At 54.0% G+C, this 25,909-nt stretch overlaps 1 protein-coding gene across 7 annotated transcripts in view; it reads left to right on the top strand.

The window, feature by feature from the left end:
* The window catches only part of LPIN1 (lipin 1), a 129,358-nt gene that overhangs the window by 92,492 nt on the left and 10,957 nt on the right, over positions 1-25,909 (top strand). For all 7 annotated transcript variants that reach the window (XM_060648714.3, XM_060648734.3, XM_078444972.2 and 4 more), the window contains 8 exons: positions 189-282; positions 944-1,013; positions 4,371-4,463; positions 7,510-7,589; positions 12,788-12,914; positions 13,915-14,063; positions 14,541-14,627; positions 24,675-24,827. In XM_060648714.3, the coding sequence (XP_060504697.1) occupies positions 189-282; positions 944-1,013; positions 4,371-4,463; positions 7,510-7,589; positions 12,788-12,914; positions 13,915-14,063; positions 14,541-14,627; positions 24,675-24,827 (853 nt within the window). The remainder of the gene's footprint in view (positions 1-188; positions 283-943; positions 1,014-4,370; positions 4,464-7,509; positions 7,590-12,787; positions 12,915-13,914; positions 14,064-14,540; positions 14,628-24,674; positions 24,828-25,909) is intronic.

Genomic DNA, 25,909 nt, shown 5'->3' on the forward strand with positions numbered 1-25,909 from the left:
TCCCAGCCTCCCTTCGTTTCTGCACAGGCCCCGTCCCCAGAACTAACTGAAGCCCCTTTCCAAGCGCAGTGGAAGAATTGTCTGTACGGCTGGAAGATACTTGCGAGCGAGTGAGTGAAAAGCGAGCCTACTTGCCTTAACGAACGTTCCTTATATTTTCTCCTTATTCCCTACGATTGCCTTCACAGATGCATTTCTGGAACAAGCCGTGTCGTATCAGCAGTTTGTGGACAACCCAGCTCTCATTGATGACCCCAATCTTGTGGTGAAGATCGGGAATAAGTAGGTTCCTCTGGGAGGTCATTTTGACTGTCACGCCACGCCGATGGAAATGCACTTTTTCAGATGCAGAGATGGTGACGGCGTATAAACCTCAGCGGTGTAAAACGAGGTCTTCGTTCCAGTTTATTATTAGCTCTTCACTAGCGGCACAGTCCTGTGGTGTTACCTAGTTTTATTACGGAACGTGTCTAGTCTCAGCACTTGGCCCCTGGGCCTCAGGCCTGTGTAGTACGTAGGCGGGAACAGAATAGACCGCGTACCTCCCCCGGCTTGGGTGTCTGAGGTCACGGGACGTGCAGGTGTTTTTGTAGCCGGTTGGCAAGCTTTCCTCCCTGAGGGGAAGTCAAGGGTGTTTAGGTATTAAGTTGGGGTACCTGGTTGCCTTTTTTATGAAACGTGGCAAGAAATGCCACAGGCACATTGGTGGCACCGTGGCCACCGCGCCTGCCTGGCTGTGCTTGGCCCCTGGGACTGGCTGCTGTGGGGTCAGCAGGACGAGGGGCCCTGCCGGGGAGGGGTGTGTGGGGGAGGGCTAGGGTGTTGGCCTGTTGGGGACCCAGCTGGAGTTCCAGAACTTTCCATGACTGTTTTCTCATGACGCTCGTAAGACCTTGCAGCGTGAGCCTTGGTCTTTGACATCTGTTTCATTTTCTCCCATCAGGTATTATAACTGGACAACGGCGGCCCCTCTGCTCCTGGCGATGCAGGCCTTCCAGAAGCCTTTGCCAAAGGTGAGCTTTAACACGAGGAAGAAGAGGCGGCCCTGCAAGCGACGGGGAGACTCCTCTGGGTGGTTGGAACGTAACTGTTCTCGTAGCACCACAAAGTTCATCACATGACGTCCTTTTGGAGCTCGTGGAGTCCGCCTCTCTCGCACGCTGAATGGCCTTCCCCTCCTTTATCAGGGCGAGACCTCCCAGTCCTGCCGGTTCCAGATCAAATCCTGCCCCCAGGGTTCCTCTCCCGACACCTGCCGCGCTAGGGACACAGCGGAGGGTGGGCAGGTGGATGCCCGGATGTCAGAGCCCAGGGATGACGAGGGGATGAGAGAGAAGGGCTGGAGCAGGTGGCAGTTTGGGTGCAGGGAGACGGCGCATCAGACGCTGGGGGTGTCGGTGCTGCTCAGCCAGGAAGCAGGCCCCGGGGCCGAGCGGCCCAAGCAGGGAGCAGGCAGGGTCTGGCAGTTCCTAAGCCACCCGAGGCAGCGTGATGGCCGCAAGGAGGAGGCAGGGTTAGAAGGGCTGGTGGCCTGCCGTGGCCCAGCATGCTCTCACGCTCCCCTCGGGACCCGCTGCACACTGGGCTTGGAATTGTTCAGTTTTCCAGCGTTGCGTCTTCCTGCTGGATTATACATTTCTTCGTGCTGCCAAGACCGTGCCTCCCCTTGTCTCCCTCGTCCGCTTAGCAAGTGCTTTGTGCCATTTGGTGTTGTAGCAGATCAGCTAGTTCTGATATCTGAGGTTCTCGAAAAGTCTCCTCTGACTTTGTTGAGTCCGTGCCCACCCCTTCCTGCACACGCACGTGCCTGCGTGGGGAGGCGTTTTGGGATTTGGAGACTGCGACCTCGTCGGTGGTGGTACTTTGTCTGAGGTCACGTTTCCCTTGCTGGTTTTGTTTTGTCCCTGCCCGGTTCCTTGGTATCCGTGGCCCAGGATACATTAAAAAAAAAAATTTTTTTTTTTTTTTTTTTTACATTTATTTATTTTTGGGAGACAGGGGGAGACAGAGCGCGAGGAGGGGAGGGGCAGAGAGAGAGGGAGACACAGAATCCAAAACAGGCTTCAGGTTCCGAGCTGTCAGCACGGAGCCCGATGCCGGGTGCGAACCCACGAACCGTGAGATCATGACCTGAGCCAAAGTCGGACGGACACTCGACCGACTGAGCCACCCAGGAGCCCCGGCCCAGGATACGTTTTTATGTTACATTTCTCAGCTCTTGCACAGCAGTAAGAAAAAGGACCAATGCAATCGAAGTTTCCTTTACCTTAAAGGAGTTCGCTCACAGGAGGAGTGCGCGTGGCCCCTAAACTTAGTCTTTGTGATACACATCCTAAGTCTTTTTACGAGCTGTCAGTAAGTTTTCCGCCCTGCTTATTGTGTTTGTTAATATAGAATTCATTTTACACGTAGACTTTGTCTGTCTTTTATGGTCTCGTATCACCCTCGAATGGCCCTGCTTTCTCATTTGCAAAACTTGGGAAAATGGACCATCTTGTTTCCTAGTACTTTCTTAAAAATCTTTGACCGGGCTGGGTTTTATTCTGAGAGTGAGAGAGGTATCGGGAACCCAAATCAGTTTTTTTGCTTTTTGTTTTTTCCAGTGGGTTATCGCATCAGGATGCTTTGCTTGTAGAAAACAGAATGACTACAAGTAGCTTAAATAATAGGCGTTTCTTATCCGACTCAGTAAGAGTCTTAGAGGTTGGTGGTTTCAGGCTTGATGAGTTTGGGTTAGCTTCTCTGTGATTTTCTTGGCTTTCCCTTTATGTTCACAAGGCGACCGTCCCCCCACATCGTCTTCTCAAACAGCCACGTCCCAAATAGGAAGGATGGAGACAGATTTCTCACTTTCCACTGGCTACCACTTGGTCACGGGATCACCTCCAAAGCAGTTGCGGGCAAAACAGTGACGATGACTGACGTAGGCCAACCGAGGTCAGAACATACTGCACCTGATTCTCGAACAGGGTTTTAGATTTGTTGGCAAGAAAGAAAGGGGATGATGTGCCCAGAGCATCAAGTCACCGGGTCTGGCGTAGCTACCTAAGTATCTCAGTACCTTTTGTTAGAGGACTCTTTCCCCCACTGCTAGGCAGTTACGGCTACAAGCATGTATTCCGTTTGTTTATGGATTTAGGTTCATTTCCGGACTCTGTCTTCTGTTCTATCTATATGTGTACTCACGTACCAACGTAACACTCTTTTAATTACTGTAGCTTTTAAACATATTTTAATATCCAGTGCGGCTTGGACCTACTTAATACTCTTCTGTCTACGAATTTTCTGGGATCTTTTTGTTTTATAAACGAACTTTAGAATCGCTTTGTCTAGGTATGAAGATAATCCTGGTAGTTTGTTTTTTTGTTTTAATTGGGATTTTGTTACATTTATGGATGAATTTAGGAGGAATGGGGAAATCAACATCTGTACGAATTATCCTCTTTGTGACTAGGTTATAAAGGATTTGCTTTTTGGTATATTAGGAGTTTCTTTTGTATCAGGTAGGGATCTTTAAGTGACCGAAAGAAGCACGCTTCAGGCGAAACATGTGAATGATTTCTCTTTCTGCTTACCTGCAGTCTGTTTGGCTGAAAGACGTAAACTGTTTTTTCATTACTAGCGGGGGTGATGATTCCCTGATAGTTCTGTGAACCCTTTCCCTGGTGCTGGGATTTGCCTCAAGGTTGATATTTTCTTCTTTGCAAATACTTAGAAAATTATGAATTATTATTTGATCTTCCCCCATTAAATGCTCATTTCTTTCGGGCAAGAGTATGAGTTTTCTCGTTAATACGTGAGGTTTTGACCCCAGTGCATCTACTCAGGTTCAGTCGGTCAAAATTTGGCAACTTACATTCACTAAAGAGATCCTGTGCCTTTTATTTATTTATTTTTGTTTGTTTAAAAACGGTTTTTTACCCTATACGTCATGTCGGTCATTTCATTTTTTATTTTATACTCATCATGTTGAGAGTAACGGTATGTTAACCCGTAGATCACTTTAATTTGCAAACTTCTGGTCGTACTAATCACTAATGATTTTCAATGCTTTCTTTTTTTTTGTTGTTGTCGTCATGTTTTTTATTTTCATTTGTTGTTTGTTTATCCCTTCACCATCTTCTTAAGTCTTCGTGCTTAAGTTATCTTCATGTAATTTTGGACGCCATTAGGTTTTGCTTCTCGGAAATTTTTCAGCCACGAAGAGTATGTCGTGTTTTCTCTGATTTTCTTTCTTCTTCTTCTTCTTTTTTTTTTTTTTTTTTTTAATCTTCCTTTGGTTTGCATGCGTGCGTCTTTTGGTTTGACTGTGCTGAGTGGATCTTTTTTTTTTTGGTTCCATTATTTATGTTCCCATCCGTTTAAAACAGGCCACTGTGGAAGCTCTCGTGAGGGATAAGATGCCCAGAAAGGGCGGAAGGTGGTGGTTTTCATGGAGGGGAAGAAACACCACGATCAAAGAGGTAAGCACGGGCCACCAAAGGGTGCTTCTACTTAGCCCAGACGACTTTGGGTCTGTGGAGTGCGTTTTCGTGCTCCGGACGGGAGCGGAATGTGCCCAAGGCGCAGTACTGGGTTTCTGGGAGCCAGCCCTGCCGAGAAGCAGCGAGAGGCCTCCCAGGGTGTGGGGGGAAGGGGCCGAGGAAGGGGAGGTGTGGCCAGAGAGCCTCGGTTCACCTCCTGGCCCTGCGACCTGGCTGGCGGGGGGATACTGCGGGCAAGTCACTGCCCCTCTGGGATTTCTGCATCTGTGAAAAGAAGGGGTTCGGTCTGAGAGTTTACGTTTCTGTTTAAAGTTAAGCAGCCCTCTGCTGCTTGTGAGTCTAGCTGGAATGGGGCCACACTCCTCGTGGTAGACCGATTCCCGTTAGTCATGTCACTGAAAGGGCGCGTCTCAATATGCATGGCTTTCGTTTCCCTTTCTGTAGATGCCTATGCTTTTTTCCCAGCTCTCTGTCAACCTCTCAACCTATTTCTTGAAGGTTCCATGCCCCTGTGTCCACCCGACTGCCTTCCTCCTAAGGCTGTCCCCGCTCTGGCTCCACGACCGTGAGGGCGGCCGGCGGGGGGCGGCGGTCATCGAGGGTTGTCTTAGGGCCTCCTTTTCCCCGGGCAGCCCCACCCATGCTCGTGCGATGCCTCCTCTTATTTGCAAACCAGACGTTGTTTTGTGTTCCATGGTCGCTTACCAAGTAGCCGAGTACGTGGCTATTCCATGTGAATGTTCCGAGACACTTCAAAGCTGGTCATTTCGAAGACTGGCCTCACAGCTTGCTTGTGAATTCTTCCTTTGCCGGACCCCGGTCGGAAAAACGGTGCCGGTGCCCCTCCATAGGCTAGACCCTTCCTTTTTCCTCACGTCTCACATTTAATTCATCGTCAGGTCCCACCAATTTCCATCTTAAATATTTCTCACATGTACCCACCTCACTCCAGTCCCACCCCCACAAACGTAGGCTGGCGCCGTCCCTCCCAGGATTGCTTCTGGTGGTCGACTGGTCTCCTCTCGCCCTCTCTTCTTCATCGTCTGTACCGTAGGTGCATTGGTCGACTTAGGAGACGGGTCCAATTTATATTATTCCTTGCTTAAAACCTTCTGGGATCCCAGGTCTCTCCGTGGTTGAGACCAATATTCTTAACATGGCTTACAACACTTGTACCCTAGCCCCTGCGTCCCTCTTTAAACTTTTTTTGGTCATTCTCCCCCTGCTTTCTCTACTGTAGCTTCACTGGCTGAACATACACTCTACCCCAGGACTTTTGCATATGCCATTTACACTGCCTGGTGTTCCTGGGACCCCTCTCACCGCCCTTCACTTAATTGACTAGTGTCTCAAAAAGCCCTTTCTTGGCAGACTAGTCTGGGCTGCTGCTCTCTGCTCTCATAGTCCTGCCTGTGAAACTTTGCCTTCATAAATTTTGTCAAGAGTTTGTAGTCATATTAGTGTGACTATTAACATCTCTTTCTCCTCTAAATCCTGAACTCCATGAAGGCGGAGACCCTGTCTGGCTCTGATCCCTGGGTATCCTGGGTGCCCACATTGGACTCAGAGCAGGGGTTTGGCAAATATTTGAGGGAATGCTGATTACTTTTGGAATATAGTGTAGAGAAACCCCAAGGACAGTAGTCAAGTCGGTTGTTACAATACTGACAGAAACCCCAGTGATCTCAATTTGTTTATTCCATGAGTTCAAAGGGAAAAAGTCTGATGGAAGGTTTTGTCAAGAGGAAATTGTTCTTTGACATTTTCTTTCAGCATACCTGAGTGGTGGTGATTATTCCATTATCTCCAAGGGTATGAACAGATTAGAGCAAACATATACTTTACTTTAGGTGACTTAAAACATAAAGGGCCTTTCTAGTTCCCTTCCTAGAGAGTAGAATGTTCTAGAATTTAGGCAGAGGGCTGGTTGCTATTTCAAAGGCCTATTTATTGTAGAGTATCCCCATTGGCACCAGTTTGAATTAAGGGGAATGCCAGCATGAAGGAAATCATGAAGTTGTGAAATTAAGTATTTCTTAAAAAAACTGAAATACATTTTTTTCAGTTACGTATTTTTGAACTAGTCTAATAAAGGATTGTTGGCAGTGGTGGCTATGTTACCTCAATAAATAGATTAAAAGTTACTGGGCATGTTATCACATCAATTTTATAAAGAGCTAACGAATATTTGGATATAGTTTGTACTCATCCGAAGTTACGATGGTCACCCTCATGTTTACGTTGCTCATTTTCTTATTAACACTGAAGCCACTAACCTTCCTTCTGACCAGATGATCGCAAATAGTGGGATTCAATTGTACACCCTTTGCCCTGGGTCCTCCCATCTGATGACTTCCGTGACGTGTGTGGGGGCTGGTGGATGTCTTCTGGTCCCTTGCCTGCTGCAGGCCAGGCTCTGTGTGGGCACAGCATCTCTGTGGTCCTCACGGCAGCGTTAGGACGTAGATGTTATCACCCCCCCCCCCCCCTTTTACCGGTGAGGAGACAAGGCTCTGGAAGCTTCCATGACTTGCCCCAGCTTCCCAAGCAAGAGAAGCAGAACTGAGCCCAGATCTCTTCAGAGTCCCAGAGCTCTTTCTGGTACATCGGAGGAGCATTTTCTATGAGGAGTGTGTGGTGTTGAGAAGGAGAGAAGCATTTTCCCAAGCAAAATGTGGTGTGAAAATATTTTCAAGCATTTCTATCAGCAATTATAAGAAAATATTTTGAAAATATTCGGGTATCCAAGCAGCCCTTGATAAAGCATTTGCATAAGCTCCGGCGATTATGAAGTTTGGTTTGGTGCCACCAGCACTTCTGGAAAACAGACTCATTTCTGTCAAACAGTTTTTCTCAGCTTCACTCAAGGCATCCAAGCAAAGCACTAATCAGCACCTGCCATGCGTGGGGTGCGTATCACTGGGGACGGCATTCGGGGCTCTGCCCTGGGCTCCGGGGAGCCCGTCGTGGCACACCGGCCCTTCTCTCTGGTACTCCCCTGACTCCTTCTCGTCTCCTTCTCCAGGAAAGTAAGCCAGAGCAGTGCTTGGCTGGCAAGAGCCACAGCCCCGGGGAGCAGCCGTCACAGCTCGGCATGGCCACCAGGTACGGGGCGCGTTGGCGGGGGCCCTTGCGGCCCCTTTCTGTGTCCAAGGGCATGACGTGTGGCCGTTGGGGGCTGCTGGGGCTCACCGAGCATACAGGCCTGGGACCCAGGCGGACCGGGGTTGCAGCCGTGGGCGAACTGGAACAGTTAACTGCGTTTCCCATGAATCAAATGGTGGCAGTGGTGCCCTTAGATACCTACCTTGCGAAGTGAACGTGAGACTCCGGGCACGTCCTGTAACTAGAGCCCTTCTCGTGGTCTCGGTGTTTGATGGCCCTGGATGTGCAGAAAACAGCAGCGGTGGCGATGATGGTGGCCAGCACCAGCATTAACAGTAACGTGGAAATCAGTTTCCTTCGGAAGGAAATTGCTTTTCCCTATCATCTAAATACTTCCTGGGACTTTTGCTGATACTTTCCTAAGTACGGACAGGGGTTCGTATTGGCAACTCACACGTACTGTGAATGTTCGCCGTCAGGTTAATCTGTTCTTACGGGATTTGAAGGCAACTCTGATCTGAGGGCAATGCCATCGTGCACCAGTTAGGATGTCGATAACGTACGTAGATAGCGAATGAGCCAACCTAACGCCCTTTACGCGTCACCTTACCTTTAGAGTAATCCCGTGCTTAAGAAACTCAGGATTGCGTTCCTCATTTAGCAGGAAGAAAAAAGCGAACAAATTAATGGAAGGCAAGACGCAGATCTTCATCATTTTTGTATCCTGGGGGCTAAGCTGATGCCTGACACACAGCAGGCATTTCATAAATGTTGTGGAGCTATTGCTGACTTGATAAATTTTACCCAATATATTGTTGATTCATAGGAGGGGCAGGCTTAGATCTCAGGTTCTCAGCCTCCCGGCCATCGCTCTGCATCGTAAACTATCTTGTTTCTAGAATTCGCTGTTGGAAATAGAAAATATAGGCGGAAGTAGGAAAAACTCCCCGGAAGGGAGAAGGCAGGTGTGCTCAAGGTGCAGCGCAGGCCGAGAACGTGCTGGCCTCTGAAGGGATAGAAGCTGGTGGACTTTCAGCGGGTCGTTGCTTACGCCTGCGAGTGGCCAGCCGCGGGCTGCGAACGGCAGACCTGGAGTCGGGCGGGCCTGGTTTGGGGTCCTGGCTTCGGGCAAACTGGTCTCCATATCCGAGCAAAGGGGCAGGTGTCGTGTCCAGAGCAGCGGGGGAGGCAGCCCGGGAGGCAGCACGGTGACAGGGGACACAGACGGAGCGCTGGCTCTCCTGCCTTGAGCATTTAAACCAGTGATTTAGCTCCACCAGAAACTTCCTGCTCTCCCGTTCTTTCGAAGAACCTTCTCTGTCCTAGCCATGGTTTCCGAACACGAGAGGCAGCGTGAGCAGGACGGAGAGCCGAGGCTGTGTCGGCCTGCCGTGCGATCCTTGGTGAATCGTCAGCCCCGCGGTGTCTCCTTTCCGTCTGTGAAATGGGGAGAATGATGCCAACCCCACATACATCGGCTCGGGCGGTTCCCTCCATGAGGAGGGAGGTCCAGAACGCAACCCCCACAGGGCCGCACGGCTGGGGGCGGGGGGTGCAGCTGTAGCAGGACAGTGGGGGGTGGCTCTGGGATGGGCCCGGCCGGAGGGTCCAAGGCACAGAGCGTGGCGACCGCGGGCAGTGTGGCATGCAGCGGCTCTGATACTGTTCCTCTCCGCTTCCCAGGGGCCGCGTGGAGGACCGGGGAGGGAGCTGGGGGGCGCAGGGGGCCATGGGGGCCCGAGGGGGGCGCAGGGGGCCGGTGGGGGCTCAGGGGGCCGAGGGGGACCAAGGGCGATGAGCAGCGTGACCCTAGGGTGGCTCCTGCCCGCTAAGCCGGAGCCTCAGCTGGCACGGTTTCTCGGAATCGTTGCAGGTTTTCTCACCGCCTGACACAGTCCTCTTTGGACGTTGCCGAAAATGCTGTTCGCGGCCAAACAGAACCCATTTAAGAGCCCGCAGCGCTCTGAGTTCATCACGCTACGCTCGTTTATTAACCCTGAAAAACGAAGCTCTGACTCTTGCGAGAAGGGATCGGGAGTTTGAAAGTTCGTTCGAGAAGGGGAAACGTCTTAGGCCTTCAGCCTCCCCGCTCGATTCGTGCCGTTGACTCAGAGAAGGCGTTGGCGCCTTGCCGTAACTGACAGACTTGATTGACAGAACAGGCCCCGAAGCTGCCTCATTGAGCAAGCTGCTTGTCGCCATACGAGTCGTGAAACTTCCGCTTGCAGAATGTACGCGGCGACGGGCGCTAACCCGGGTGTTGTTCACAGCTGCTCCGCGAACACAGACTCTCCAGCGGGCTGAGCCCTTTTGTGGCGTCGCTTCTGGCCGGTGCTGGGAAGCGGCCCTGCTCCCGGGCCCTCGTGAGCCCCAGCGGACTGTGGCGGGACCCCCGTTGCGCGGGGTGGCGTCCTCGCCCCCCGGCCGCTCTACCGGCAGCCAACTGGATAGCTGCGTTCCGGAGTCTGTGTCTGTTTTCCCTCCAGCACGGCCAGCCGCACGGATTTAGTGGGTTTTTTGCTGTTCGGTTGCAAAGCGGCAGATGGAAATGAACGGTGATTCCGCCTCGTTCGTGTTTCCACACCCCACGGGCAGAGGCGCACATCAGTCTGGTGTCGTGCGAGCTTTGGTTCGCGTTTGGATCTCATTTCCCTCCAGGCTGCTGGGCTGGAGCGTAAACAGTCTCCGATTCAGCGAGGGGCCTGCAGCTCGTCTCTTTCTGGGTTGCCAGCTGGGTGCTCCGGGACTGTGCCTGACCCATCTGGAAATCTGCGGGCCGGTGGTTCAGAAGAACCAGCGTTGTTCACGGGACCCACGGGGGCCGGGACTGGAAAGGGCTGTTGTCAGAACATGTCACTTTACAGACGAGCCAGGGGCCCAGAGAGGGGATTCTCCAGTTGTGAGGCCTCATCGGGGCTTGTGTCTCCTGGGCTGGTTCTGTCTGTCTGTCGTCTGCCTGCATCTTGAGTGTTTTGGTGGGGGGTGGGGGGGGGGGATGCTGTTTGTTCCTCTACATGTGGTGATGAGGAGATCAGGACTGAAAGAAAACGAAGCGATTTGTGCAAACGGCCTGATTCCCGTGGACTTCCAACACGGACCTCTCCGGTTCTAACCCCAGTGCCGTCTGCACTTTACCTAGAAACCGGCCACAGATGTCACTGGTTAGATTCATCTGCATGTAGCCCAGCCCTGCTGTGGACTAGCCTGGAGTCTAGCCTCCATGCTCTGTCCTTCTAAAATTTTTTTAAAATGTTTATTTACTTTTGAGAGAGAGAGAGAGAGAGAGAGAGAGCAAGCGGGGGAGGAGCAGAGAGAGAGGGAGACACAGAATTCGAACCAGGCTCTGGGCTCTGAGCTGTCCGCGCAGAGCCTGACGCGGGGCTCGAACCCACGGACTGTGAGATCATGACCTGAGCCAAAGTCGGACGCCCAACCGACTGAGCCACCCAGGCGCCCCCACGCTCTGTCGTCCTTTGTGGACCCAGTGGCCCGTTCCCATGGCTTATTCCCCACGGTCCCGGTGTCCTGGAGATGGCCAAGTCTGCTTTCCGATCATAGCACTTAAAGCCATGCTGTGTTGTGACTGTTGAGACAGAAAGCCCCGGGAGTGCGGGGGCCAGGCTGTTTGCCGAAGCGACAGCCGTCGGTCGCAAGCACTGGATGGATGAGCTCCAGCCCCCCAGCCCCGAAGCCCTCAGGCTCCCTCTTGTGGGGTCAGGGCGTCAGGTGCTCACGGAAGCGCAGCTCATTCTAGCTGCGGAAGGAGGCTCCTCCCCACGAAGAGGTAGCGGAAGTAACAGAAGAAGTAACAGCACAGCTGGGTCCGGTGACCTCCCTCAGGTCTCTCCAGTTCGGGGCAGCCGTGGATTGTAGGCGTTGCTCTGGGATGCACACACGGGGTGGGAAAGCAACAGGCCACACAGGAGTGGGAGGGGAGGCGGGGAGAGTGGGGGGCCAGAGGACAAGGGGGCGTTAGCGAGGTCCGAGCCCTTGGAGATAAAGAGAGAAGACGGAGCTCCCAAGTGTATGAGTCTTGTTCCCAAGCGTATCAGGCTTGTTCCCGAGCGTATCAGTCTTGCATAAAGGGATGTCCCGAGCAGGAAGCTCTGGAGGCAGGCATGAGGATGGGACCTGCCTGCTTGGGGCCACTCAGCCTTTTCCACTTAGCCTTAGCCAACATTTGTTAACTTCGTACAGTGTTAGGACGTTTTTGGAGATAATGGTCCCCGGATGCAGGAAGCGGCGGGAAGCCGCTGGGTTGGGGATTATGCCATAGCGGGATTTTAATCCAGGGAACAAGTAATTACTGATAGGCTTTACATGAGCTGTTTAAAGAAAACGAGCCTGCTTCCCACCCGCACCTCCCAGCCCTTCACCAGACGGAGAAGTCTGGAAGACTCAGGAGCATTGGCCTGTGTGTTCTGCGCAGGCAGACGAGGTGTGTAGGACAGCCGGCTCGGGGGGTTCTGGAGAAGGACTGATGTCTTCCCTGTCTTCACCGGCACCTGCTGGGTTATTTGGGAATGTGTGTTTGGTGGGGCGCCTGGGTGGCTCATTCGGTTGAGCGTCTGACTTCGGCTCAGCTCATGATCTCACGGTCTGTGAGTTCGAGCCCCGCGTCGGGCTCTGTGCTGATCGCTCAGAGCCTGGATCCTGCTTCGGACTCTGTGGCTCCCTCTCTCTCTGCCCCTCCCCCGCTCATTCTCTCTCTCTCTCTCTCTCTCTCTCTCTCTCTCTCTCTCTCTCTCTCAAAAATAAATAAACACTGAAAAAAAAAAAAGAAACGTGTGTTTGGAGAGGTGTGAACACAGAACTGATCCGTCAGGGTGTGTGGAAATTCAGAGTTCTCGTGCTTGGCCAGCAGCCTCGGGGAACAGAAGAGAATGTTTCCCTCGGCAAGGACGGAGCTTAACCCTGTTTATCGGGAAGAGGAGAGTTGGTGGAAAGTGGTGTGATGATAGCGAGTGAGTAGGGACGTGAACGAGGAGAGGCAGCCCCGGATGAATAATGCAGGAGGCGTATGAATGGGAGTTAGCGGGCCTTCACGGGGAAATGTCATGGCATATGGTAAATGACCCCCCGAGAGACGGCACTGGGGAGAGACCCGATCGACTCAGCCATTGCTTCTGGCCTGATGCATTTTTCACGGCTGCCCAGATGCATGTCCTAAGTGGTGGTTACGTCACTGTGTGTTCCAGGATAAAGCATGAGTCATCCTCCAGTGATGACGAACACGCAGCTTCCAAGCCCCCAAGTGCGGGCCACCTCCCCCTGTTGTCCAGCTTCAGCTACAAGAAGACCCTCCGGCTCACTTCGGAGCAGCTGGTGAGTGTGTCCTTCCCTCGTGTTCGTGCGCCCTGGCCGAGGCGTGGCCGCCCAGACTCAGCGGCTGGCTTGGGCGTCTGGGTGCCCCTCCGGCTCCTGTTGCCAAGTGTCGGAGGAGGGAAGCCTGACAAAGCCAACTTATCCTCAGGTTTCAGTGACTGATAGACTCGACTCTCCCAGTCTCTTTCCACTTTGCAAGAGCTGTGCGTCTCCTAACCTGGGGGAGGTCAAGCAGTTGCGAGGGCCGGGGGGGGGGGGTTCTCGAGAGCTTCGGGTGGCAGGGGGCCGTCATGGTCACAGTGTCTTCTTCAGGTTTCACCAGACCCTTCCTGCCCTGCCCCTTGTTTCCCACGAACAGCCAGCGAGCCATGTCCCCACTCTTTTGCTTCTGTCCCGAGAGTTAGCGGGGGGCCGGGCGTGGTGCTTCATGGGAAAAGGTCAGGCCCAGACTCCCGCTCAATGCCACCAGCTCGCCTGGCAGTCTCTTGTGCAGTGGTGTGGCACTGGGCTCGGGCCAGCGATGCCGGGGGGACCCTGAGTCTCCACCAGCTGGTGTGCACCTGAGGGTCCCAGCACTGAGATCAAAACCTCCAAAGGGTAACCGTGCTTTCTGAGCCTGCTGTGAAGTCCTGGGATCTGTGGTTATTCCGGGAAACGTCTCCCCACTTGGCTTCGTGTCCCCTTTCATATTTAGTCGCGGAGTAGTGAGTGGGTCCTATTCTGAAGCTGGAACGATGAGGGCAAGGCTTCCTGCCCGTCACCTCCCGCCCCCTGCAGAGAGTGGGTGAGCTGCCTTTCAGGTGGGCCTGGGGTTCGGGATGGCCGGACCCCGGGAAGAACCGTCCTCACGGAGAGCGGGACAGCGAAAGGAGGAGTTGTACGGTGGCCTAGGGCAGAGAGCTCGAAAAGCGATCCCGACGTCGCCCCTCCTGGAAGAGGGGCCAAATAGCCCTCAGTCTGGGCTTTCCCCTCAAGCGGCCCCGCGGCTCATGTTTTTCAGAAAAGCTTGAAGTTGAAGAACGGCCCCAACGACGTGGTCTTTAGCGTGACCACACAGTACCAAGGCACGTGCCGCTGCGAGGGCACCATCTACCTGTGGGACTGGGACGACAAAGTCATCATTTCGGACATCGACGGGACCATCACCAGGTGGGCCCGGCTGTGTCGGGGCCCTGGGGCCTGCAGCCGGCATTTCTGCTCGCGGTCTGTGGCACCGTGTGGGGCCCGTACGGTTCGGTTCCCGGCGTGGTCCTGGGGTCTTCGCCCCTCGCCTTAAACAGCCGCAGTCCGGGCTCGGTGCTCGTCTCCATCGGGGCTCCCGCCTCCCTGGTTTTGTTGTTCTCGTGGGTGTTTCCGAAGCGCGACTTTCCGAACGGCCTTTTTGCTTTGACTTAGCGAGTCACGGCCTTGAGGCGTGATAGTTGGAAGGTGCCCTTTCGTGTGTTAACGTATCCCTCCGTGAGCGTCCTCATGTGATTTCTTTCGTTTTGGGCTTTTCCGGAAAGTAAGTCGCGGGTCCTGTTGGCGCCCCTCGTGAGGTATTTCTGGTACGGTGAGGTGGAATGGGCTTTTGCCCCCCCTTTCGGCATGCCCTTTTTATTTTCTTTTTCTTGTTTCTCTGTTTAGGTCAGATACTCTTGGCCACATTCTGCCCACTCTCGGGAAGGATTGGACCCACCAGGGCATTGCTAAGCTGTACCATAAAGTGAGCCAGTAAGTACCGGGCCCTCGCCCCCATCACATCATGGCACGGGCCATGACTGTGAGGGTGGCTGTGAAGAGGGGTGCGGGCGGCTCAGGCGGGCGGGGTCCGGGCGGGGGGGGCGGGTGGAGAATTCTGAGTACACAAGTGAGTCCCCATCCCGCCGGCTCCCAAGTGTGAGTTCGGTACCCAGAGACGAGAAAGGAAGTGATAGGAGGCTTGAAAATCGTTGGCGGAAGGAGGGTGCTAGCGTTGGGGGGTGGGGGGACGACCTGCCGTCCTGTGTCGGGCACGCGTCACTTCACTTACTAGCCTTTCAGAGTTACTGTAAGAATTGATAGGGGCGCCTGGGTGGCGCAGTCGGTTAAGCGTCCGACTTCAGCCAGGTCACGATCTCGCGGTCCGTGAGTTCGAGCCCCGCGTCAGGCTCTGGGCTGATGGCTCGGAGCCTGGAGCCTGTTTCCGATTCTGTGTCTCCCTCTCTCTCTGACCCTCCCCCGTTCATGCTCTGTCTCTCTCTGTCCCAAAAATAAATAAAAAAAATGTTGAAAAAAAAATTAAAAAAAAAAAAAAAAAAAAAAAAAAAAAAGAATTGATAGCATTAATTCACCGAGAGAGAAACTCGGAGGGTTGAAGTGGTTTATCCACAGGCCCCCGGCCGCTAACAGGAGGTACAGCCGCCCCGGTCTGCTCTGGTCTGTCTCCAGGGTCAGGGCCCGTCAGGGTCTCTCCCTCCCCACACGGCTCGTCGCTTTCTCCATCTTTCTGTGGACTAGAGTCTCCCTCATCAGTGAAACCTCTCCCTCCAAGGCTTTCTGTTCTCCAGCCTCTTAAAAAAGATTTTTCTTAATGTTTATTTATTTTTGAGAGAGAGAGAGAGAGAGAGAGACAGAGACAGAGCGCAAACAGGGAAGAGGCAGAGAGAGAGGGAGACGTAGAATCCCAAGCAGGCTCCAGGCTCCGAGCTGTCAACACAGAGCCCGACGCGGGGCTTGAACTCACAAACCGCGAGATCATGACCTGAGCCGAAGTCGGACGCTTAACCCGCTGAGCCACCCAGGCGCCCCTGTTCTCCAGCCTCTCAGAGCTGGAAGGTGCCTTAGGCCAACCCAGGACAGCCCCACCTTGCCATGGTGGTGGCAGGTGAGGAATCACAGAGTTAGGAGATGTCAGGCCCGGAGAACCAGGCCGTGATTCCCAGGCTGAGCCGCTCACCTGTGGCCCGTTGTAGGTGACGATGGGGTGGGGGGATGGGCACTCAAAGCCATGCCGGTGCTCTGAGCACAGATGAATGGAGTAGCCTTTCCTGCCCCTCATTCATTCGTTCGTCCAGCATTTACTGGGTGCCTGTTGTGTGCTTAGCCCAGGGACAGGCACGGGGGATGTCATGAGGCGGACACGATCTCTGGCCTCCTGAGCCTGACGCCGCGGTGAGGGCGGGGTGGCTGGGAGGCGGCCCTCAGCCCCTGGTGGGTTGGAGAACTCAGATTTCTCGGATGCCCGGCTCATCGGTTTGAGCTTCTCCAGATGTCACCCCCCGCAAAAAATCACAAAAGTAATACATGGGTCTTTAAACAATGCAGAGGAGTAAGAAAAGTTAGAGAAATCGGAGAGTACAGAGCTTGTGTCTTCTTCCTCTCTGCTCCGCACCGAGCTGATCCGCTCCCCAGAAACGGAGCCACCGTGACCGGTTTTGTTCTGTCCCGCTGTCCTTAAAATCCACGCGCGCTGTCCCCAGGCCCCTGAGACGCACGCGTGCGTGCGTCGTTTAGTAATACATCTTTCCGTTTCATCACCTGTGAGATCTGCCTCATTCTCCACTGCTGCACGAATCGTGTAACATGGGTCAACCGTTCTGTGTGTAACTAGCCCTCTGTTGACGAGCCGAGGAGGTAGTTACCAGTCTTTTCGCCGTTTCCCACGGTGACGCACAAAGCACTCAAACGCAGTGTTCGTTGTGTGTGATGAGCCTATAAATAAATAAGGACGGCACACACGGGGGGCGGGGCTGGCGTGAAGTGGAGTCCCAGAAGCGGAATTTCTGGTAGGAGGGCGAGCACATGAGCAGATCTGCTCAGTGGGGCCGGATCGCCCTCCGCAAAGGTAGGCCCAGCCCGCAGTCTGGCAGACAGCATGTGTGTTGGCCCCTTTCCCCACGGCCTCACCACGGCTGACCTCTCGCTCGGAAGGATTAATCCACCGGGGACCTGCCGCGACTCGCATGACGCCGAAAATTACATCTATTTTTAGTTGGAAGAAACTCTCCCGCGTCAGGATACCGGGAAGCTCACGGCCTGAATCGTTTTAGGCTTTGGAACATAAATCCACTCCTTTCCTCACTGGACATTACAACATAAAAGGGCACAGTTGCATTTTTGTTTGTCCCCCAGAAAAGAGATCTCCGTGGAAAGTCAAGTAGGGTAGCTTAGCAGAGAACGCCTGAGCATTTTTTACGTTGGTTGCCTAGCGTGAGGTGAGTGAGGGCTGTGGGTGGTGGTCCAAAATGAGTACAGAATGCTTCCTGTATTTTCTTTTTTTTTTTAAGTTTTTTTTTTTTAATGTTTGTTTATTTTTGAGACAGAGAGAGACAGAGCATGAATGGGAGAGGGTCAGAGAGAGAGGGAGGAGACACAGAATCGGAAGCAGGCTCCAGGCTCTGAGCTGTCAGCACAGAGCCCGACGCGGGGCTTGAACCCACAGACCGCGAGATCATGACCTGAGCCGAAGTCGGACGCTTAACCGACTGAGCCACCCAGGCGCCCCTGCTTCCTGTATTTTCATTTGGGCCAAGAGGAAGGGGCTTGACGTTTGTTCATTCGCTGAGTTTGATGTGTGTCCTCAGCGGCTCCCACACGGTTAGGTTTCCAGAACAGTCTGCACACACAGCTCGGCCATGGCCTCCAGGGTTCTGCACGGAGCACCTCCCGGGGGCTCCTTGGCGTGGCTTTCCCTGCCTTCTGCGAGGCCCTTCTTTTCCAAGTTTTTCCCCAGACCTTCCTGTTCTAATCCAGGCCGCATCCCACACTCCATGCTTCGTTTTCCCATTTTCCCGCCTACGCTCAAACGATGGCTTCTGCCCGGCATGCTCGTACCTCTGATTTTTGTCTCCACACTTTTCAGCTTGTTGTGCCCAGCTCAGACGCCGTAGTCCTCACGATGCCTTTCCAGGCCAGAGTCGGCGACCCCGGGTGGCTCTTACCTCCTTACTGAGCTCTTTACTGACACCCAGGGGCCCGGGTTGGCTTGTTGGCATCCTGGCGCAGGTCGGGCTCGGTGCGACATTCCCTTAGCTGACTGCTGGTTAGAGTGAACCCGCATGCTGGCCACGCCCCGCATGCTTCCTCCTCTGGGGTCCTGGGCAGCCGCAGCGGGACAAGTGTGGGGACTGAGGACTGGTGAGGGTGGCGGTGACCCCCTCTTCTCGTGAGTCCGTGCTATTCTTGTGATGTCCTCCTGTGATTACCCACGGGCCTAGTGAGAGAGCTCTTTGGCATGCTCTAGGGTTCCAGGAAGGTGATGCTGTTTACTTTAGGATTTGGGGACGGATCACTCTGTCCTCACTCTGCTTTTTTGGAATGTAGGCTGTGCTTAAAATTCCTGCACTGCAGTATCTATCTAACGGGAGAACCAGTCTCGCCGATAGCCGCTTGCCTGACAACCACAGAAAATGAGGGCAATTTTATTTTATTTCATTTTATTTTTGCCAAATGTAATTACTTTTTCGAATACAGTCAGCTGTGAGAAATTGTCTGTGGAGCTGAGTGTTACCTTGTTCAGCGAGGGGGTGTAAAGGAGCCGGCTTGGTTATTGATTAAGAAGAACGCCAGCCGATAGAAACGGAAGACGTGAGACTCTCCCCTCCCGTTCAAGTATCGGTCAGCTTGCACAAGGGAAGTAAAAGACTCTTCCCTAAAATATCCAGCTCACTGAGCCCGTGGGTCTTTTAGGGGCTAGACGTGGGCAATAACCGCTCTGATTTTCCGCCTTCCTTGATGGGTATTTTTATAGTGATGGAAGCAGAAAGCAACGTGTGTGTGATTTAGCGAGCATGAATGCTCCCGTGTTTTCGTGGGTGGATGGGTTCGTCTGCGGCGTGGAGACTGCTGTGCGAAGCCAGGATTCTGAAAGCGGAAAGCATCATTAGCGGACGCGTTAGGGTCTTTCTTTTCTCCTTTTCGCCGATGTTTTTTTTCTCCCACTCCGGGTCTTAGGGGACTGCACTCGTTAACGTCTGACAGTAAGGGTGGAGAGTCTGATGGGGAGTCGGGGGGACGGCCGGAATCTGAAGGGGACGGCCCTTCGCTCACCCTGGCCGCTTAGACCTCGTCCCCCACTCCCAGCGTTGGTTTCCTCATCTCTAAAAGGGGAAAATTCGGCCGGGCGGTCCCTGAGGTCACCGCCAGCCCAGAAATGCCGTGCCCGCACGTCGTGGGGTTGCTGTCACAAGTGTGTGTGTCGTGCAGCTGGGCGTTCTTTTCCACGCCCGGCCTCTGCGAGGACCCCCCGGGTTTAGCAGACTCTGATTGGGAATCTGCTGCACACCAGGGGCTGTGCCGGTGCCTCTCCGTAAGGGAGCTCGGGATCCTGTAGCAGCGGGTGATGGGGACCCTGTAAGGATGCAGGGAAGGGGACGCGCGGTGAGATGCAGGTTTCTCAGGCGGAAGTGAGGGAGAGATGAAATCTGATCGGAGGGGCGAGAAATCCAAGACGGTTTCAGCGAGAAGGAGGCCCGGAGCCGAGGCTTGTTGGGTGGGCAGGGCTTCAGGGTTTGAGAGAAGGGCACTCGTCACAGGGGGAGGCAGGGCGAGAGGAGGTGGGGCTGAGAGCCAGGCCGGAGTGAGCACGGTGGGCGCGGAAGGGAGGCTCTGGGCAGGGGTCCTCGGAGGCCGGGCTGAGGACAAGTCTGAGCTTGGCCTACAGCCTTCCATCCTTAAGGGAGCGAGCGGTTATCCTCTCTCTGGGCCTGCAGACGGGGCTACAGGGGCCCCTTTTTTCTGCAAGAGTGCTCTCCACCGAGGGCGATTTTGGCCCCCAGGGACCCATGACAATGCCCGGAGCCCCTTTCTGGTCGCCATGCCTGGGGTGTGTCGAGGACCCCTAGCAGGTGGAGGCCAGGGATGCTGCTAGACGTCCAACAGGGCGGCCTTGTCGGGGCTTCTGCCCGGCCCCCCCCTGCAATGATTTATCCAGGCCAAGATGTCAGTGGCGGAGAAACGTCCGCCTAGACGCTTCTCTTGGCAAATAGCCCCAGAGGTGATCTTTCCAAGCTATTTTAATATCTGCCTGGGCCAAGTGTTTTCAGAGAGATACAAGAGGCTGAGACATATGGAGAAACCGTCAGTGGGACGCCGGGACGTGGAATCCTCTTTCTTTTTGGCTCTGGTGTCTCCCGAGTCCTGTTGTAGTTGCCGAGATCTCAGAGGGGTAAGTGTGACCCACGTGTGTGTTGCACGTCTGTGCGCACGCTCGCCTCGGGCAGGCTTCGCCCTTCCCTCCCGGGGAACCCTCAAGTCCACCTTTTTTGCAGTCAAGGGTAGGTCTCCCCACCTGCCCATTCCCGAAGGGCAGGGCTGTGCCGGCCCCGTGTGCACCCGGAGCCCAGGCGAGGTGTTGGTGGGAGCAGCGCGTCCTGCCCTTCTGAGTGAGGAGTGAGCAGTCTTACCCCCCAGGGGCTCCCTTGAGAGTAAGCTTTGGTGACTCGGCGTCACAGGAGCATTTGATGGGAGCGCTTGGTATTTCAGGCGGCTTTCGTGGGGGCAAAGCCTCTGCCATCAACAAGCCATTCCCCCCCCCCCCCCCCCCCCAGCTCCTCCAGGAGTCTTGGCGCTGATCTTCCAGCCAAGTTTAGTAATGGCCTTTGAAGCAGAATACTTGCCTGGTGAGAAGGAGGCAGTGAGTGGCCTGATCAAACCCTGAAATGTATTAGGAAATCAGGTTTTGAATAAAATTAGCATCTCAAACCCCTGCAGGTGGCCGCTTTTAGGACTCCGATGTGAAGAGCTATATACAGAAAGAGTGGGTATTTTTTTTAAAGACTGCATTAGTCAGAGAGCTAAAATACAAAGATGTTTGAGTAAAAAGGTTGCTTGATTTTAAGATGCATCCCTGGATTCCAGACAAGCTGGTATTTCTGGATTCTCTCCCTCTTAAAAGTTTCCTGTTTCTTGGTTTTAAAGGACGTATTTATTTATTTAAATATGAAATGTCTTGTCAGATTGGTTTCCATACAATAGCCAGTGCACGTCCCAACAGGTGCCCTCCTCAATGCCCATCACCCACCCCCGCCTCCCTCCCACCCCCCATCAACCCTCAGTTTACTCTCAGTATTTAAGAGTCTCTTATGGTTTGCCTCCCTCCCTCTCTAACCTTCTTTGTTTTTTTTCCTTCCCCTCCCCCATGGTCTTCTGTTAAGTTTCTCAGGATCCACATAAGAGTGAAAACATGGGATCTGTCTTTCTCTGTAGGACTTATTTCACTTAGCATAACATTCTCCGGTTCCGTCCACGTTGCTACAAAAGGCCAGATTTATTCATAAGCAAGTCTAGAGATGAACCCCTTAACCAGCATCAAATCTTCATGCTGGAGGACTAAGTCAGGGAGAAGTGGGCAGTTTGTGTTCTCTCATTCAGCAAATATTTACTAAGTGTCTGTGGCTTGCCAGGCACTGTTTTTGGCCCTGGGGTTACAGCAAGGCATGAGACCAAGTCCCCGCCCTCAGGGGGCTTATGGATTAACAAGAGATCACCTTCAAACCAGGAACTATACTGTAACATTAGTGATGGGTGCCATTAGGAAGACTAAAGCAGTGCAAAGGTTTTGTTGCTGAAGTGGGGATAGGGGAGTGTGTGTTTTACTTTTTTTTTTTTTTATTTTAACGTTTATTTATTATTGAGAAACAGAGACAGACAGAGCATGAGCAGGGGAGGGGCAGAGAGAAGGGGAGACACAGAATCCAAAGCAGGCTCCAGGCTCTGAGCTGTCAGCACAGAGCCCGACACGGGGCTCGAACGCAACGAACCTTCAAACTGTAAAATCATGACCTGAGCTGAAGTCGGCCGCCCACCCAACTGAGCCACCCAGGCAGCCCCCTTTTTTTTTTTAAACAATTTTTAAAAAAAGTTTTGTCGATGCTTATTTATTTTTGAGAGAGAGGGAGAGAGACAAACAGAGCAAGAGCAGGGGAGGGGCAGAGAGAAGGGGAGACACAGAATCCAAAGCAGGCTCCAGGCTCCGAGCTGTCAGCACAGAGCCCGATGTGGGGCTTGAACTTATAAACCGCGAGATCATGAGCCGAGCCGAAGTCGGACGCTTAACCGACTGAGCCACCCAGGCGCCCCGGGAGTGTGTGTTTTATTAAATAGGGGGACAAGGGAAGGGCCCTCTGAGGAGGTGATGTCTGAGCAGAGACCTAGGTGAGGTGAGGGAGTAAGCCTGGGGTGTGGGGAACAGTGTTCCAGGCAGAAGGAACAGCATGTGCAGGTGCCCAGTGCAGGAATGAGCATGGTGCCTTGGAAGACTGGTAAGGGCATCTTTCTGGTGAGTGGGAGTGAGGGAGTATATGGGGTTGGAGAGAGCGATGGGGACCAGGTCTCACTGGCCTTGTGGAGTTTGGATTGTGTCTGAGAGAGATGTCGAGGCTCTTCAGGGTGTTGAGCATGCCGTGAGTGTGTTTTGAGGTTTCTTTCTGTGTCCAGACTTGGTGTGTGGGGGGGGGGGGGTTGGGAGCCGATTCAAGCTGCCGCGGGAATAGAGGTGAGAGGCCCCGTCCCGGTAGCAGGGGACTCGGGGGTGGTTTGGGGTCCTTGCTGGGGTGGAGTTGAGGCAGTGGGGGCGGGGGGGGGGGCAGCGGTCATGAGAAGTAGACTCCCAGGTGGCCCTGAGGTTTGACCTTTCACCTGGGCCAGCGAGAGCCACTTGCTCAGCGAGGACGCGCCCCGAGCGCCCGCACACAATTGACTGTGGGCGCACCGCGTCGGGGGTACGTCGTCTGTCTCATTAGTGACGGGGCGGTTTGTGGTTGCACGTATTGGCCTGGAGCTTAAGAGGGGCGTCTGGACTGGAAGTATAAATCTGGAAGGCAGCCAGGTATAGATGGTGTTTAAAAAATGTTTAGTGTATTTTATTTAGCCCAATACGTACATGGAAACCGTTACCGTTTAAAATCAATATAAAAATTACTAACGGGAGATAGCTTCTGTTTTTTTACAGTAAGCCTTTGAAACGTGGCATACCTTTGATCTTAACAGCTCATCTCGTTTTGGTCACTAAGCTTTCAAGGGTTAAAACGAGGGGAGTGCAGTCCTGCTCAGGCAGTAAGGTTGTATGTCATCGAAGAGTTGGCCTGCGATCTGTGTTTCATTCCCAACACTGCTGGCACCCAACGTGTGGGCTGTCGCACGACGCGGTTCTGAAATTCCCTACAGGCGCCACCTGGGTGTCCCAACAATTCAGTCCACTTCTGACACCAGCTGCGCAGGGGTAGGGTAGACCCCACAGGTTAGGGGCCCGGTCCAAAGACACCTCCCACCGCAGATGCCAGCCGCGAATAGGAGGTCCCCAGTTTATCCCCGCTTGTGCCCAACTTGGCTACAGATCAGGGGTCCCCACAACCGCCTCTCGGGTTTAATAATGTGCTATAAAGGCTCACAGAACTTAGGCAAACGCTCGGGTTTATTCTACAGGATACAAATGAACAGCCGGGTGCAGAGGCACATAGAACGATGTCTGGAAGGGTCTCGTCTCCACGGGGTGGGGGTGTGTCCCAGCACGTGGAGGCACTCAACCTGCCTCTCCCAACCCTGAACCCCATTGTTGAGGGGTTTTGTGTAGGCACGATTGATTAGATCATTGACTGTTGGTGATTGAATTCCATCTCCAGCCCCTCTGCCTTGCCCAGAATTTGTGTGCGTGGGGCGGGGGGGATGGGTGGGGGGGGGTTGGTGGGGATGAAAGTTCTAGCCCTCCGATTGCATGGCTGGTTCCTATGGCAACCGTGGCCTCCCTCATCAGCATAAACTCAGGGGTGTGTGGAGGAAGGGGCTTGTGTTGGATAATAGGTGCCTGGTCACTCAGAAAGTCCAAGGGTCTGGAAGCTCTGTGCTGGGACCCGGGGATGAGGACCACAGAGATCTGTATCGTATCACAACATCACAAATAGCGCACGCCGCTCCGGTTTGTTTGTGGCATTCAGGGCCGTCGGGGAGTGGGTGTGATCCCGCGGGAGTGAGGCAGTGAGGACCCCAGGGCTCGGGCACCTAGAGCCTGGGTGGAGACGGGGCCCAGGCCTATCTGGGAAGAGCCGGCTGCTGCTGGAAGACTGGGGACGGTGGGGACCAGAAGCCAGGGGACGGAGGCGCTCCAGAGGGAGGGACCGTCACACGTGCTGGGTGTGCCACGAAGCCTGTTCCTATGCGGCGTCGCAGGGACCTGGGGGGGCTAGCAAGGCAGGCGACCGAGTCCGCTTGGAGCGGGGTGACGCGGGTGGAGAAGTGTGGTCAGTGCAGACACAAGGCCGAGGGAATCGGTGCGGAGAAGGAAAACCCAAGGCGGTGGTTGTGTTTAGGACGAGATGAGAGGGGGCGGGTACGTATTTATGTGCTTTCGGGAATCATCCCGCCGACGGGAGGATTTGATGGCGTGTGTCGGGGGCGGGGGGACGGGCTCCGTGCTGCGGTGCACCTGCAGGGGCCCTGTGTGCTGGTGGCTGGGTGGCCTTTCCGGGGAGCAGGGACCGGGAGGATGAGCAGTGCAGGGGTAGGTAGCCTGGCCAGTTTGCATAGAGCCTCAGCGTCTCCAGCATAAAGCGGAGGGAAAAGCCCTACCGAACGGACTTGCCGTGAAGATTAAACCAAGTGAGGGACGTGGGCTCAGTGAGGGACAGCGAAAAGCATTCAGGCTTCCCTCTCAGTGCCAAATAGTGTTGTATAGGAGGTGGCCTTCTGCTGGTGAGGAAGCTTGCAGCAATGCCTTTCTTCGAGAAACACAGGTCAGGGTGTGTGAACGCAGAGCGGTTCGGTCGCGGGATGCCGTGACACCCGAATGCTTTGTCTCTTTTGCAGAAATGGATATAAGTTTCTCTACTGTTCTGCACGTGCCATCGGGATGGCGGACATGACGAGGGGCTATTTGCACTGGGTCAACGAGAGGGGCACGGTGCTGCCTCAGGGGCCCCTGCTGCTGAGCCCAAGCAGTCTCTTCTCGGCCTTGCACAGGTATGGCTCTTGCTTACACACCTCCCGCCCCACATCTGCCGGCCAGTTCCGCCCCCGCCCCTCTTCCCTGCAAGGTTTTGCAAGCATAGCCTCTTAACTGGTCTGCCCTGGCCCATCTCCTGAGCCACAGTGGGCACCAGCAGATTCGTCCTAAGATGCAGGTCTGGTTCTGTCACCTCCTCCACACCCTTCAGCTCATCGTGGCTCTCAGGATCAAGTCCACATTCATGAGCTCGGGTCACGTGACTCTTCCTGACTCGCCCCTGCCCTGCTTTGCAGTTTTTGAAACTCGTTCTCCAGAACAGAGTTCTCTACTTGAAGCCTCCAGTGTGCGCACATGCTGTTCCCTCGGTGTGGGCAGCTGTCCCTCCACCGTGGCTGGTCTGAGTCTTAAGGATTCTGAGAATCAACTTGCATTCTGTCTAATCGGGGGCCTGGACCGGGTTAAGTGGCCCCTCGACCAGCCGCCGCCTGGCCTTGGTCTCCCAGAACACTCACCCTTTCTGGGAGTTCTGGTTACGCCGTTTGTTTTGTTTTGTTTTTAATTTTTTAAATTTATTTTGACAGGGAGGGAGAGCGAGTGAGCAGGGGAGGGGCAGAGAGAGAGGGAGAGGCAGAACAGGCTCTGTGCTGGGAGTTGCGAAGCCTGACAGGCTCAGTCTCACAAACTGTGAGATCATGACCTGAGTCGAAACCAAGAGTCAGACGCTCAACTGACTCAACCATCCAGGCGCCCAACACTGTTTTAATGGCCCTCTAACGTCGCTAGCCAGCCTCTGATTACCCTTCTCCCTACACCACCCCCTTCCCCGCCACAGCCGCGTTCAGAGAAGCCGGGCCAAACTGAGTCTGGCCTCCTGGCGTTGGAGAGGAGAACACCGGGCTTCCCGGTAGCTTGAGGCCCAGGACAGCCTCCCTGACTGCTCTCAAAGCACAATCTACTGTGGTCGTAATAGGACGTTGGTCCTGTCAAAGGCTGGTTCTAAGTATCAGAGAATTCTGTCTTCAAGACCCAGTGACAGGCTTTGGTATGATTCTGCCTCAGTTTGACGACTCGATAAGCTGCTTGCTGCCGCTAACCA

This window comes from Panthera onca, chromosome A3 (genome assembly GCF_046562875.1).
Source record: "Panthera onca isolate mPanOnc1 chromosome A3, mPanOnc1 haplotype 2, whole genome shotgun sequence".
Lineage (NCBI taxonomy): Eukaryota > Metazoa > Chordata > Mammalia > Carnivora > Felidae > Panthera > Panthera onca.